The sequence below is a fragment of the Cetorhinus maximus genome, unplaced genomic scaffold (genome assembly GCF_964194155.1).
Source record: "Cetorhinus maximus unplaced genomic scaffold, sCetMax3.hap1.1 HAP1_SCAFFOLD_188, whole genome shotgun sequence".
NCBI classification, from domain to species: Eukaryota; Metazoa; Chordata; class Chondrichthyes; order Lamniformes; family Cetorhinidae; genus Cetorhinus; species Cetorhinus maximus.
This window is the reverse complement of record NW_027596168.1, coordinates 263,884-278,972: the sequence shown is the minus strand read 5'-3', so window position 1 is coordinate 278,972 and position 15,089 is coordinate 263,884. Positions and strand designations below refer to the sequence as shown.

General features: G+C 43.8%; 1 protein-coding gene across 5 annotated transcripts in view; it reads right to left on the bottom strand.

The window, feature by feature from the left end:
• Window positions 1-15,089, bottom strand: part of LOC144672993 (coiled-coil domain-containing protein 102A-like) — a 447,451-nt gene that overhangs the window by 332,838 nt on the left and 99,524 nt on the right. For 4 of the 5 annotated variants that reach the window (XM_078534991.1, XM_078534993.1, XM_078534994.1 and 1 more), the window contains 2 exons: window positions 9,431-10,100; window positions 4,040-4,257 (listed from right to left, as the gene is read on the bottom strand). In XM_078534991.1, coding sequence (XP_078391117.1) covers window positions 4,040-4,257; window positions 9,431-10,024 — 812 coding nt within the window. In that variant the 5' untranslated portion in view covers window positions 10,025-10,100. Of the gene's footprint in view, window positions 1-4,039; window positions 4,258-9,430; window positions 10,101-10,236; window positions 10,333-15,089 lie in introns of those variants that run through there. The other variant, XM_078534995.1, reaches the window with a different exon arrangement.

The following is a 15,089-nucleotide window of genomic DNA, read 5'->3' as shown; positions in this document are numbered from 1 at the left end:
TGATACATCAAAGCCTTCAGGCCAGCTGCCTTTAATTCAATTGTCACACACACGTATACATACACAGGCCCCACTATTACTCTGCTTTACAATAAATTCCACAACATTATTAAATTTATTATATCTTCCTGACACCTACACTCCCCCAACACACAGCCCCTTTCATAGCCCCACACTCCCTCCTCACATACCCCCTTTACATACCCATACATTTACGCTCACATACCCCTACACTCCCCCCTCATATGCTCCCCCCTCATATACTCCCCTCACATACCCATAGAACCACAGAAAGGTTACAGCACAGAAGGAGGCCATTCAGCCCATCTTGTCCATGCCAGCCCGAGGACACACAGGTGCCCTTTCTAATCCCACCTTCCTTGCACCCGGCCCATAGCCCTGCAGCTTACAGCGCTTAAGGTGTAGATCCAGGTACTTATTAAAAGAGGTTAGAGTTTCTGCCTCTACCAACAACTTGGGCAGTAAATTCCAGACACCCACTACCCTCTGCGTAAAAAAGTTCTTCCTCATGTCCTCCCTACACCTTCTGCCACTTATCTTGAATCTATGTCCCCTGGTTCTAGAATTCTCCACCAAGGGAAGGTTATACTGGAACTATATAACTATATACTGGAACTACTGGTTAGGCTACAACTTGAGTACTGTGTGCAGTTCTGGTCACCTCATTACAGAAAGGGTGTAATTGCATTAGAGGGTACAGAGGAGATTTACGAAGATGTTGTCAGGACTGGAAAATTGCAGTTATGAGGAAAGATTGGATAGTCTGGGGTTGTTTTCCTTGGAACAGAGGAAGCTGAGGGGAGATTTTATTGAGATATACTAGATTGTGAGGGGTCTGGATACAGTGGATGGGAAGGGCCTATTTACTTTAGCAGAGAGGTCAATGACTAGGGGGCATAGAATTAGTGATTGGTAGAAAGATTAATATATAACACAAACAGCAAGGGTCCCAATACCGAGCCCTGTGGAACACATACTTGAGACTACTTTCCATTCGCAAGGGCACCCATCGACCATTAACCTTTGTTTCCTGTTACAAAGCCAACCTTTTACCCAGTTTGCCACATTACCCTGGGCTTTTACTTTCCTGACCAATCTGCCACGTGGGACCTTGTCAAATGCCTTGCTAAAATCCATGTACGCAATCCACTATCCACTGCACTATCTTCATCAACCCTTCTTGTCACTTCCTCAAAAAATTCAATCAATTTTGTGAGGCAAGACCTTCCTTTAACAAATCCATGCTGACCATCCCTGACTAGTCCATGCCTTTCCACATGACAGTTAATCCTATCTCTCAGAATTGATTCTACTAATTTGCTCACCACCAAAGTAAGACTAACTGGCCTATAATTGTTTGGCATTTCCTTTGATCCCTTTTTAAACAATGGAACTACATTTGCATTTCTCCAGTCCTCCGGTACCTCCCCTGTATCTAGTGAAGATTGGAAAATCATCCTCAGAGCATCTGCTATCTCCTCCCTGACTTCCTTCAGCAGCCTCGGAAATAATCCATCTGGCCCTGGTGACTTATCGACTTTCAAGGATTTCAACCCTTCGAGTACTTCCTCTCTCTTTATGACTATCCCGTCCAATATCTCGCAGTGTTCCTCCTGGACTATGATATCTACATCCTCCCTTTCCTTTGTAAACACGGAGACAAAATATTCATTCAAAACCCTTCCCACAGCCTCTGCATCTACACATAAGTTTCCATCTTCATCTCTGATAGGTCCCATTTTTTCCTTAAAAAGACCTTTTAATATTAATGTATTGGTAAAACATCTTTGGGTTATCTTTAACTTTACTTGCTAATCTCATACCCCTATACTCCCCCCTCACATAGCCCTACACTCCCCCCCCTCAAACACCCCTATACTGCCCTCTCACACACCCCCTCACATACTCCTACCCTCCTCCCTCTCATAGCCTTACCCTCCCCCCTCTCATAGCCCTAACTTCCCCCCTCACAAAACCCCCTCATATACCCCAACACCTTCCCCTCACATGCCCCCTCACTCCATTGCAAGATGCTCCCTTGAGGAATATAGGAACAAGAGGACCCATTTCGCCACTCACACGTTTTGCTCCATTCGCTGAGATGCTAGCTGATCTTTGAACTAACTGTATTTACCTGCCTTGTCCCCTATCCTATATTTCTCAAAATTAAAACCCAACCATCTTGGATTGAAAATTAAGATTAATTGCCATTTTAAACTTCTGCCACCCTTAGCGTGTAGAATTGTTCCCAATTTTCAGTCATGCAAGTTCTGGCTCTAACTTCTAGATTATCCATAGAAACATAGAAAGTTTACAGCACAGAAAGAGGCCACTTGGCCCTTCGTGTCGTCTGTACTGGCTGTATAGCCCAGCCCACTCTCTGTTTCCAGCATTTGGTCTATAGCCCTGAAGGCTATGGCACCTTGTGCATATCCAGCCACTTCTTAAATGAGTTGAGGGTTTCTGCCTCTACTACCATTTCAGGCAGTGAGTTCCACACCCCACAACCCTCTAGGTTAAACAAAAGTACTCATCTCCCCTCTAATCTTTCTACCAATCACTAATTCTATGCCCCCTAGTCATTGACCTCTCTGCTAAAGTAAATAGGCCCTTCCCATCCACTGTATCCAGACCCCTCACAATCTAGTATATCTCAATAAAGTCTCCCCTCAGCCTCCTCTGTTCCAAGGAAAACAACCCCAGACTATCCAATCTTTCCTCATAACTGCAATTTTCCAGTCCTGACAACATCTTCGTAAATCTCCTCTGTACCCTCTAAAGCAATTACACCCTTTCTGTAATGAGGTGACCAGAACTGCACACAGTACTCAAGTTGTAGCCAAGCCAGTGTTTTATACAGTTCCAGTATAACCTCCCTGCTCTTATATTCTATGCCTCGGCTAATAATGGAAAGGATTCCATGTGCCTTCTTCACCACCTTATCAACCTGTCCCGCTACCTTCAGGGATCTGTGGACATTCACTCTAAGGTCCCTCACTTTCTCTACTCCTCTCAGTGTCCTCCCATTTTTTATATATTCCCTTGCCTCGTTTAACCTCCACAAATACATCACCGCACACTTCTCTGGGTTGAATTCCATTTCCGCTTTTCTGCCCATCTTATCAGTCCATTGATATCTTCCTGCAGTCTACAGCGATCCTCCTTGCTATCAACCACGTGGCCAAATTTTATGTTGTCTGCAAACTTCTTGATCATTCCCCCACTACATTTACATCTAAATCATTAATATATACCACAAAAAGCAGGGGACCGAGTACTGAGACGTGCAGAACCCTACTGGAAACAGCCTTCCAGTCACGAAAACATCTCTAAACCATTACACATTGTCTCATGCCATTGAGCCCATTTTGTACCCAGCATGCTATGTTCCCCTAGAATGCCATGGGCTTCTATTTTTTAACCTATTCTTCCTAATATCCACCTCCCTAAATAGTGAAAATATTTTCTCTTTATCGGGCCCACCTACTCCCCTAAATACCTTGAAAATGTTTATCAGATCATCTCTTAACCTTCTAAACTCCAGATATTACAACCCTGGTTTGTTTAATCTCTCCTTAACCTTAGAATTCTGGTATCATTCTGGTAAATCTACACTGCACTCCCTCCAAGGCCAATATATCCTTCCTCAGGCATGGGCCCAGAACTGCTCAGGCATGGCCAAATAAACTGTTTCCATGATGTTGGTTGAGGAATACATATTGGGGTGAACTCTCCTGCTCTTCTTCAAAATATTGCCATGGGATGCTTTACTTGCACCCGAGATGGCAGACAAAGCCCAGTTTTTACATCACATGCAAAATGCACCCTTCTGACAACGTGACAGTCCCCAAGTACGGCACTGGATTGTCAGCCTGGATTATTGGCTCAATCAGATCTTTAGAATGGGACTTAAACCTGCTGACACTTTAATAATGGACAGCCCAGCAAACAACATGCTTCTTAGAAAGATGGAGAGGCACTGACTACTGAAAAGGTACTTTGGACCTACTGCACTTACTCCCTCTCTTTCTGCAGGGTTTTCTGAGACTCATCCAAACGCAGCTGTAATGCAGTGACTTTGGTGGCATCCTCTTCAATTACAGTCACCTCTTCCCACAGGATGCGGTTCCTCTCGTGGCGGCTGAGTGAAGTGCGCACACTCTGAGTACTGCGCTGGTCCCATGTCTCTGTGTTCTCCTGCTTGTTTTTCATAATGGCTTCCATTAACTCAACCTCCTGCAGAATAAATTAACAAATGATAGCCCATGGAATAGGTACTCCTACCATAGTAGCTCACTGCTCCTTTAAGCTGCAGACTCAATCCACTCAATATTACTATAGCTGTGAATTAAAGACGTCAAACTCACATTATTTTAGCATCAAAGCAAAATACTGCAGATGCTGGAAATCTGAAACAAAAATAGCTGGAAAAACTCAGCAGGTCTGACAGCATCTGCGGAGAGGAATACAGTTAACATTTCGAGTCCGTATGATTCTTCAGTCTGTTGTTGGCACATTACTTTCGGTGTCCATTTATTAGAGATGCTTCTTCATCTAACACTTTAAGTGCAATAAAGAAGAACTCTTATTTATATCACACCTTTCACAACATGAGGATATCCCAAAGTGCTTTACAGGCATGGAGTTCTTGCTGACATATTACAGAAATTAGCATGGACAAAGAGCTGGTTTGCTGACAAGACGGAGAGTATACATAAATGGGTCATATGTAAAGGTGAGAGAAGAGTGGAAATTGGAAGGCAAGCTGATGAATTTTTCCAGTTTCGGGCGAGAGCAGGAGATGGAACCAATACAGTCATCGATGTATCAGGAAAAGAAATGGGGGAGAGGCTCAGAGTACATTTGGAACAAGGAATGTTCCACATACCCCACAAAAAGACAGGCAGAGCTAGGACTCATACGGAAAGCAATGCTTTTTATTTGGAGGAAGTGAGTGGAGTTGAAGGAAAAATTCTTCAGGTTGAGAACTAGTTCAGCAAGGCAGATGGTGGAGGGTGGTGGGAGACTGGTCGGGCTTCCATTCAAGGAAGAAGCGGAGAGCCCTCAGAATGTCCTGGTGAGGGATGGAGGTGTAAAGGGATTGGGCGTCCATGGTGAAAAGGCGGCTGTTAGGGCCAGGGAACTGGAAATTGTTGAAATGACGTAGGGCATCAGAAGAATCATGAATGTATGTGGGAAGAGTCTGCACAAAGGAAGAGAAAATAAAATCAAGATAGGAAGAAATCAGTTCGGTGGGGCAGTAACTGGCTGACACGATGGTTCTACCGGGACAGTCCTGTTTGTGGGCTTTGGGAAGGAGGTAGAAGCAAGTTGTGTGGGGTTGGGAGACTATGAGGTTGGAAGCTGTGGAGTGAAAATCTCCAGAGGAAATGAGGTCAGTGACAGTCCTGGAAACAATGGTTGGATGTTCGGTGGTGGGGTCATGGTCCAGGGGGAGGTAGGAGGAAGTGTCTGAGAGTTGGTGCTCAGCCTCTGCCAGACAACAACAGCACCACCCTTATTGGCAGGTTTGATAATGAAGTCAGGGTTGGACCTGAGAGAACGGAGTGCAGCAAGTTCAGAGGGAGACGGGATAGAGTTAATGAGGACAGCAGAGAAATTAAGACAGCCAATATCACACAGTTCTCAATGAAAAGATCAAGAGTGGGCAAGAGGCCAGAAGGAGGGATTCAGGTGGAGGGAGAATGAATACTGGGGATGGGCGAAATTGTCTAATGGTCGGTGGGGGGGGTGGACAAACAAGTAAGCAGGGACGCAAAGGTGATGGAAGAAGAGTTCAAAGTCATGCTGAGCTTGAAGTTCATTGAAGGGGATAAAACTGAGTCTTTTGTTAAGTACAGGTCATTCAATGAGTATGGTGTACACATAGCAAGAGGTAGGATTAGAAGAAGAGATGGGATCAGAGGGAAGTGAAGAGAAAGATTTGGAGGGGCGCTGGCATCCATGAGTTGTTGGAGGTTGCATTCCTCAACACCTGAAAGGAAAGAGAATTGGGTATAAAGAACTGGGACATTCATAAGTCTAGTTCAAGTCTGCAGTTTGAGAAGTACTCATGATCTGGACTCGAGCATACAGAAATAATTTCAAAGTTTGCTGTGAATACAAAATTCTGATTTGTAGTAAACAGTGAATAAGATAGTAACAGACTTGAGGAGAGCACAGGCTGACTGCTAAAATGGGTAGACAGGTGACAGATGAAAGCTAACACACAGAAGAGTAAAGAGTAAAGAGTAAAATTCTGATAGAATAAGGAGAAGAGACAATATGAACTAACTCGTGCAACTTTAAAAAGGATACAGAAACAGGGCGACTGGGGATTGTGTACACAAATCATTGAAGGTGGCAGGAGAAGCTGAGAAAGCAATTAAAAACATATCGGAGCCTTAGCTCTGTAGAGACATTGAGGATAAAAACAATGAAGTTATGATAAACCTTGAAGAAACCATTGCTTGTGCCTCGGCTGGAGCATCTCATCCAATTCTGACACAACACTTTTGGAAGGATGTGAAGGCATTAGAGGGGGTCCGGAAGAGTTTTATTAGAATGATACCAGGGATGAGGGCCTTCAGTTTCTTTCGAGAGTGGAAACGTTAGGATTGTTTGATATAAAGAGCAGAGAAGTTGAAGAACAGATTTGATCGAGGTGTTCAAAATCATGTAAATCATGATTGAGTAAATAAGAAGAAACTGTTTCCTCTGGCAGAAAGGTTAGTAACCAGGAAACACAGAATGAAGGTAAAAAATCAGCTGCAAAAGTACCAGAGGCTGCATAAGGAAGGATTTACTTACACAGTGGGTTACAATCTGGAACGTCTGAAAGGGTGATGGAAGACAATTAAATAGTAACATTGAAAAGCAAAATGGATAAATACATAGAAGGGAAATAATTTACAGAGATAAGGGAAAAGGGCAAGAGGAATCAGATTAATTAGATGCAAAAGAGCACATTGGGCCAGATAGCCTCCTTCTGGGTTGTAACATTCTATGATGCTGTGTCAAAGACACAAGGACATGTGAGAAAGTAAACCAGACATTGGTGGAGCAGATTCCTATGGTTCCAAGCAGTGCCGTGTGGCAATGTTTTCTGATGAACTCTGAATGCTAGAGTGATGAACTTTAATGCTTAGAGTACTAGAGAGATGAACTTCATTAGTTAGAGTATTAAAGAGATGCAGCTCGATACTTAAACCACTAGAGAGATGAACTTCGACTGACTATTGGAGACATGAACTCGGATAGTTGGAGGATTAGAGAGATGAACTTCAATGGTTAGATTTCTAGAGATGAACTTCGATAGTTAGGGTACTGAGAGAGGAACTTCGATAATCAGAGTAATAGAGATGAACTTCGATAGTTAGGGTACTGAGAGAGGAACTTCGATAATCAGAGTAATAGAGATGAACTTCGATAGTTAGGGTACTAGACAGATGAACTCTAATAGGGGAGTCACAGTCTGAGCAAGATGAGCTGTGACTGGGAGAATTCCTGATTTGATGCTTATTATTTTGTTCCAATGAGCGGGTTTATAAGATTGCTATGTTTTTGGAATGTGTCTTTAAATTTAAGGCAAAGTGAAGGGGGTCACATGATCTGTTCTGAAGTCTGCCTGTCAGTAAGACAGGATTGCTAGAGATCAAAGAAAGGATTAGCTTGTTTTACTGGGAAGAAGGTAAAAAGTTATTTACAGTTGGAGAGAATGGCAGTGGCTTGTGTATTAATAGTGAAGACTGAGAGTCTCCAAAGTCCCAGAAAAGTGTTGAGAATGTCAGGTTGTAAACAGTTGTGACTTAACCTACCTGTCCACTTATTTTCAAGATAAAAGAGCGTTTGGCTTTCAAGGATACAAGGCCCATGTGATTCACGTTGCCATAGGGAAGGATGCAAAGGAAGCCATTGTAAAGATCAGGTTACAGGCTCTCCTAGCCCATTAGTGGATATCACAGGTTTTTTTGAGAGTCTGACTGGATCTGGGAGGGAGGGAGCAACTTGAGGCCAAAAAAGTCTCTATCGTTCACTGCTCAGGAATGCAGATGGAAGCTCGCACTCGGATTCAAAAGGTTAAATTTGTGGGGAGTTAAAAGGTGGCTGGGAGAGCTGCCTAGCTTAGGCTGGAAGGAGAGTCTCCAGAAAAAACAGTTACCAGACTGAGAAAAGAAAAGAATAAGAGTAAACCCTCACGAGCTAAGAATCACCTTGGATTGATTCTCAGAAAATAGAATGTCTACATAAAGGCCAGTGAAAAGTATATCTGTGAAGTGTTTTTTCGGTTGGGATAGAAATAAATAGGGGGTATTCCATTCTGTGGTTTAAGTTATAAGTTGCCCACAAAGGTAGTGCTTGGTTAATAATGTTTTAGTCATTTGTTACTGTAAACATCTTAAAATGTGAATTCTTTCAGCTATTAGCTGAAGTTTAAATATCTTTTTCACAGTTATTGGTCTCCATCGAGATCATAATTTTCCTTGCACTTCCGCTGGAAATCTGTATTGTAATGCTTTCTGCAGCCACATGGTCAGTAAATTACATCTTTAGTATTGAGGTTTGTAATACTTTGCAAGTTGATAAGGAAAAGTATTTTTTGAGCCAGAAGGTAGGAACAAATGTGGGAAAATTTAGTGTATTTTCCAAGCATGATTAATTATTTGTACAATGACTTCATTAATGCCACACTGGATAGACAGGAGTGGAACCAGGTAAGAGCAGTCCCACCCAGCTGGACGACAGTGGAGAGGGGTTGGAGGAGGATGGTGTGGTCACTGTGTCAAAGGCTGCAGACAGGTCGAGAAGGACCAGGGAAAGTTTCTTTCTCACAGTCACACAGGATGTCATTTGTGACTTTGATAAGAGCTGTTTCAGTTCTGTAACAGAGGGAGAAACCTGATTGGTCAGATTCAAACATGGAATTCCGAGAAAGATGGGAACAGGTTTGGGAGGCGACAACACATTCAAGGACATCAAGAGGAAAGTGAGAGTAGAGATTGGGCGGGGGTTTGCAAAGGCAGAGCGGTCAAGAGTGGGTTTTTGAGAAGGGGAATGGTGGAGGCAGATTTGACAGGATGGGCGACAATACCTGGAAGAAAAGGGAATTGTTAACAACATCAGTGAACATTGTGGACTCAGAAGAGATGTTGGATGGGCAGCAGTTTAGTGCAAGTAGGTGTGAGGGAGCAGGAGGTGGGTCTCATGGACAAGATGAGATTGGAGAGGGCATGTGGGGAGATAGGAGAGAAACTGGAGAAAGATGCAAGTTCAGGCAGTGGCAGTGACGGCTGATTGGTAAAAAGACGTAAACATTAACACTGGAAACTTCAGATAAATAAGTGACAAGCCCTTGATAAGCAGTCACAAGCTGCACAAACAGCACCATCACAATGTTATGAGAACTGACCTTGTTTCTGGAAGTTCTCTCGGTTCCCAGGTCTCGTACTGGTTCATGCTCTGGATTTAAACTCTCACTCTCCTTCTCAGAGACTAGTTTATTATCCAATGTTCCTTCACCGTGCTGACTGCTCTTTGTCCGCTCAGCCTCCAGCCTCAGCTGCTCATTTTCATTGGACAGTTCCTGCTTTTCACGTTTCACGGTAGTCAGCTCTTTGGTGAGTGCCTCCAGCTTCTGTCTCAGCTGCCTCACTTCCTCCCTGGATTTATTCCTCTCCGCCCGTACCTTGCTCCATTTCTCACGCCAATTGGCCGTGCAGTCTGACCACCAGCGCATCGTCTTCTCCATCTGGGCTGCCCGCGCCCGAGCTTCCTCCAGCTCTCGCAGTCGTAGCTCCTCGCGGCTCTCCCAGTCACCGTCAATGCACAGAGCAAGCTGTGGACTTGGAGTCTGCCCTCCCATCTTGGGAGCTGCTGGCAGAGTCTCTGGGCTGCACATCCTTTCAGGCTGCAGGCTGAGGCTTTGCTGGCTGTGGCTGCTCAGTGGTGGTGACTTGTTACACTGTCCCGTCTCCACCACCCGGGGGCCACCACTCTGACTCATCTCATGGAGAAAATGCTTTCACTCTTAGACAGGCATTATACTCTGCTATTCTCGGAATTGCATTCCCACAGGCAGCCTAGGGAGGGAATAAAGAGACATACTTAAATAATGCACCTTCAGGAAAGGAAACAATCAATTGCTGAATATTGGAGGCGGTTTCTCCAGCAATCTGTGTAGAATAGACCATGTAGATTTGCATTCAAACTACTTACACAATACAATGAGGCCATTCGGACCCTCCAGTCTGTTCTGTTGTTCAATTTGATCACGGTTGATTCGTATCTTAACTTCCTCTATCCATTTTGATTCCATTATTATTAATACCCTGTAAATTAAAATCTATCTCCATTTTCAAAGTTCAGGTGCCCCCTGCTCTGCTCAGCCTCAGCAATCTTGTGTGTATAGGAGTGGAAATTGTTATAGATATTCTAGTTTTTTACAATTCTTTTACTGTGAAGTACTTTATGTCCCGAGGAGCTGAATGATGCTACATAAATGCAAATTCTTTCCTTCTTTTCTCCCTCTAACAACAGGTTACTGTGTATTGAATGTGCAGGCCCATCGGCAATCAGCTTCCTGTCAGCTCTGGGGAAAATCCTGATAACACAATGAGATCCAAAATGTTCTGTTATGATGTGCATGTACCTTTAAGGAAGTGTATTTAAGTGCTGTCAATCACTACCACCAAGGCAGGATGTGATGTCGTCATCCCATGACTGTACTCGGAATACAGCAGCAGATGTAGAAGTCAGACATGTTAATACAACCTCGCAGCTAATATTGCGTGTATAATAATCTTATCTGCAAATAAAGAACCCACTTCATTGTTTCACCAATGGTCATATGATTGGTGCGCTTACATCAAAGAGAAGAATGTAACACCAAACTGAACAGCTCCCTGAAACTTGAAAACACAGCACAATGATGTACCAGACTTTAAGAGTATGGGAAAGTTTTAAAATTATTGTTTCTCTCCAAATTTGCACCAATGTTGCAACTCAGGACATTGGCAGATGCAAACCTAGTTAATGTCAAAAAGGGACATGGTACAACAATAGTCTGTTTAAAGGAGACAGTCCCAAGCACCAGATAGACTGATCTACATTTCCTGATGAATAAGCTGATCTTTCCCTTTCTCTGATGAAGTCTGACAGTACACTAATCCAGCAGGTTATCTATAGCACCAGAGAACATGAAAAGGAAGACATTGTGATTTAGTCAATGATAATAATCTCACTCAGCAGCATCTCACGCTCCTAACTATGCCAACTCCAGGTGAGTGCAAAAAGACCCAGAAAAAATAACGTGGTCAATTTAAAAAGAAATCTCAGACAAATTCTCCTCAACTCCTTAAAATAGACTAGCTCAGATACATCACATGTACGGCGCTTACTAGGATTACTAAACGAAAACTCCAGTTCTCCTCCCCAACCTCCCAGAGGGGCCCAGTAAAGGCTGTTTATCAAGTGGATCATAAAGGGCACAAACTTCATTCACTGCTTTATGTCTCTCACTTTATTTTCATTCTTTCTCTGATCCAGCCTCCTGTAATCTTGGTCTTACAGTGTGCTTTAAAAAGGAGGAAATTACCTCTTCGCATTGCACTGGTAGATAACTTACCAGACAGCAATTCAAACTGAGGAGGAAGAATAATAATGGAGAGTGTTAGGGATGAATTGCCCCCTCCACAATTTGTAGGTTTCTCACGTGTCGATGCAGACTCGATGGGCAGAAGGCCCCTTTTGCACGGTGAGATTCTGCGAATGAATACACACACTTTATATTCCCCTAATGCAGAAGCCCCTCTGCGCCTTAGTCTGCATGCTGTGCAATGATTTTCAAATGGAGACAGTGCACACTAAACCACTCGTGCTGTACAGTGCAGTGATATCCTTTGCACCTCACAAGTGTCAGGCAAAGACCATCTCCAACAAGACAAAATCTAACCATCGCCCCTTGACATTCAACGGCATTGCTATCGCTGAATCCCCACTATCAACATCCTGGAGGTTACCATTGACCAGAAACTGAACTGGACTAACCATAAAAATACTGTGGCTACAAGAGCAGATCAGAGGCTAGGAATCCTGACTCCTCAAAGCCTGTCCACCATCTCCAAGGCACAAGTCAGGAGTGTGATGGAATACTCCCCACTTGCCTGGATGAGTACAACTCCTATAATACTCAAGAAGCTTGACACCATCCAGGACAAAGCAGCCCACTTGATTGGCATCACATCCACAAACATTCACTCCCTCCACTACCGATGCACAGTAGCAACAGTGTGCACCATCTACAAGATGCAGTGCAGGAATTCACCAAGGCTCCTTCAACAGCACATTCCAAACCCAAACTACCATCTAAGAGGGCAAGGGCGACAGATACATGGAAACACCACCACCTGGAAGTTCCCCTCCAAACCACTCACCATCCTGACTTGGAAATATATCGCCGTTCCTTCACTGTTGCTGGGTCAAAATCCTGGAACTCCCTCCCTAACAGCACTGTGGGTGTACCTACACCACATGGACTGTAGTGGTTCAAGAAGGCAGCTCACCACCACCTTCTCAAGGGCAATTAGGGATGGGCAATTAGGGATGGGCAATAAATGCTGCCCTTAAAGCTCAGATCCCATGAAAGAATTTTAAAAACTGTATAGTATGACCGTAGTTATAAATTCTCTCCATATCACAGCTTTAATGCCTGCATTGTTGTAGTAATTAAAATGTGTTACATTACACTACATTCTTTAACACTGGTGTGTGATAATTTTAACGGTCAGGTTCCATATGTGTACTGACAACACTCAGATCTACCTCACCAACACTCTCGTCCCCTCCACTGCCTCAGTGCTGTGCTTCCAGCTTGATGCAGCTGAGATGTTTTCCTCTGGGAAGACCAAAGCCATTGCCTTCAGTCCCCATAATTATTTTTGTTCTCTAGCCACTGACTTCATCCCTCTCCCTGGTAACCATCTGAGGCTGAACTAGGCTATTTACAAACTTGGAGTTCTATCTGACCCCAAGATAAGCTGTTATACCTAATCCATCAGCATCGCCTAACTTTGTCCCAACTTCAATTCATTTGCTGTTAAAACCTGCATTCAGGCTTTTTGTACCTTTAGAATTGACCATCTGTACCCACTCCTTGCCAGTGTCCTACCTTCCACCCACCATAAACTTCAGCTCATCCAAAACTCATTAATTCAGATCAAGTCCCATTCTCCCAACACTCCCACACACGTTGACCTCTCAGCCCAACACTACTCCAATTTTAAAATTCGCAACCTAGCATTTAAATCCCTCCATGTCCTCACTCCTCCCTATCTCTGAAACCTCCTCAAGCCCCACAACCCTCCGAGATCTCTGTACTCCTCGAGCTCTGGCATCCTGTGGATCCTCCACTTCCTTCATCCCACCACAGCTGGCCATGCCTTCAGCCACTCAGGCCTGAAACTGTGGAATTTCCTTCCTAAACCACACTACCTCTCCACTTCTCTCTTCTCCTTGAAGGTGCCCTCTAAAGCAAATTTCTTTCACCACTAGCATCTCCTTTTGTGGCTCAGTGTCAAATTTTAGTTGATTACACTCAGAAACTCTTGGGACAGCTCAGTACAAACTGTCACTTGGTCATACAGGACATGAATCTTGCCAAAAAGAGAGACATGTTGTTGAAGTTTTTTGCCTTGCACTCATCAGGACAAACACAAGAATGCCAAATTTCAAATAATCACAATTTATATGACAGGACAAAAGGGTGCTGATGTGGGGTGACCATCTTGAAAGAATTAAGATGAGGGTCACTTGGACTTTGTGGGGGTGGGGGAAAGCATGTGACTATGAGAGCAGGGGGAGTGGGGCGGGGGGGACCTGCTGGTGACAAAAAGGGTGGGGGCAGGGAGTGGCAGAGAAATAGTTAGAGTGCTGGTATGGCTTCTACAAATGATAATTAATTGAATAATTAAGGAATGCCAGCACAGATTTAAAGGAAAATTGAGTTTAACTAACTTCCTTGAATTTTTTGATGAGGTGATAAGAGAGCAGTAGAGGGACTTGGGGGTATATGTGTAAACCTGCCATTGAATGTTGCAGGACAGGTTGAGATAGTGGTTAGTAAGGCCTACTGGATTCTGGGCTGTGTTAATAGGGGCAGAGAGTACAAATGCAATGAGATTATGATCACCCTGTATAAAACACTGGTTCAGCCTCAGCTGGGGTACTCTGTCCAGTTTTGGGCACCACACTTTAGGAAAGATGTGAAGGCATTGGAGAGAGTGCAGAAAAGTTTCCCGAAAATGGTTCTAGGGATGAGGAACTTCAGTTACATTGATAGATTGGAGAAGATGAGACTGTTTTGTTTCGAGAAGGGAAGGTTGAGAGGAGATTTGATAGAGGTATTCAAAATCATGAGGGTTCTAGATAGAGTAGATAGGGAGAAACTGTTCCCATTCCCAGAGGGCACAGATTTAAGGTGATTGACAAGAAGCGACAGCGACATGAGGAGAAACTTCTTCACACAGCGAATGGTGAGGATCTGGAATGCGCTGCCTGAGAGTGTTAGGGAGACAGGGTCAATCAAGGCATTGAAAAAGGAATGAGATTATTATCTGAAAAGGGGAACATACAGGACTACGGGGTAAACATGGTGCAGTGACACTTTTCTTTCAGGGAGGCAGCACAGACGTGATGAGCTGAATGGCCTTGTTCTGCACTGTACCCATTCTCTGATTCTCAGTGACACTGGGGGAGAATCACATTATTCAAGTGGCTTGAGATCAGCAGATTTTATTCTGTTCAGAATTATTCCCAAATGACACTGCATCTCCACAACAGTTTGAAATGTTACAGTTTTACAGGCAATTGGACACATCACCTTTTAGATACTGTTTAATGTGTCAGCCACAGGGAGGTGCTGATCCTTGGAAAAGACCAAAGCTCCTCAGCTGATCTGGGCATTCTCACCTCCTCCTCCCCCCATGTCCCATCAGATCTTCTCCCCAAATGAGAGAAAGATAACATTCACATAATGGTTCGTCATTTATTCACACAGTCCTCCAGATAGTTTA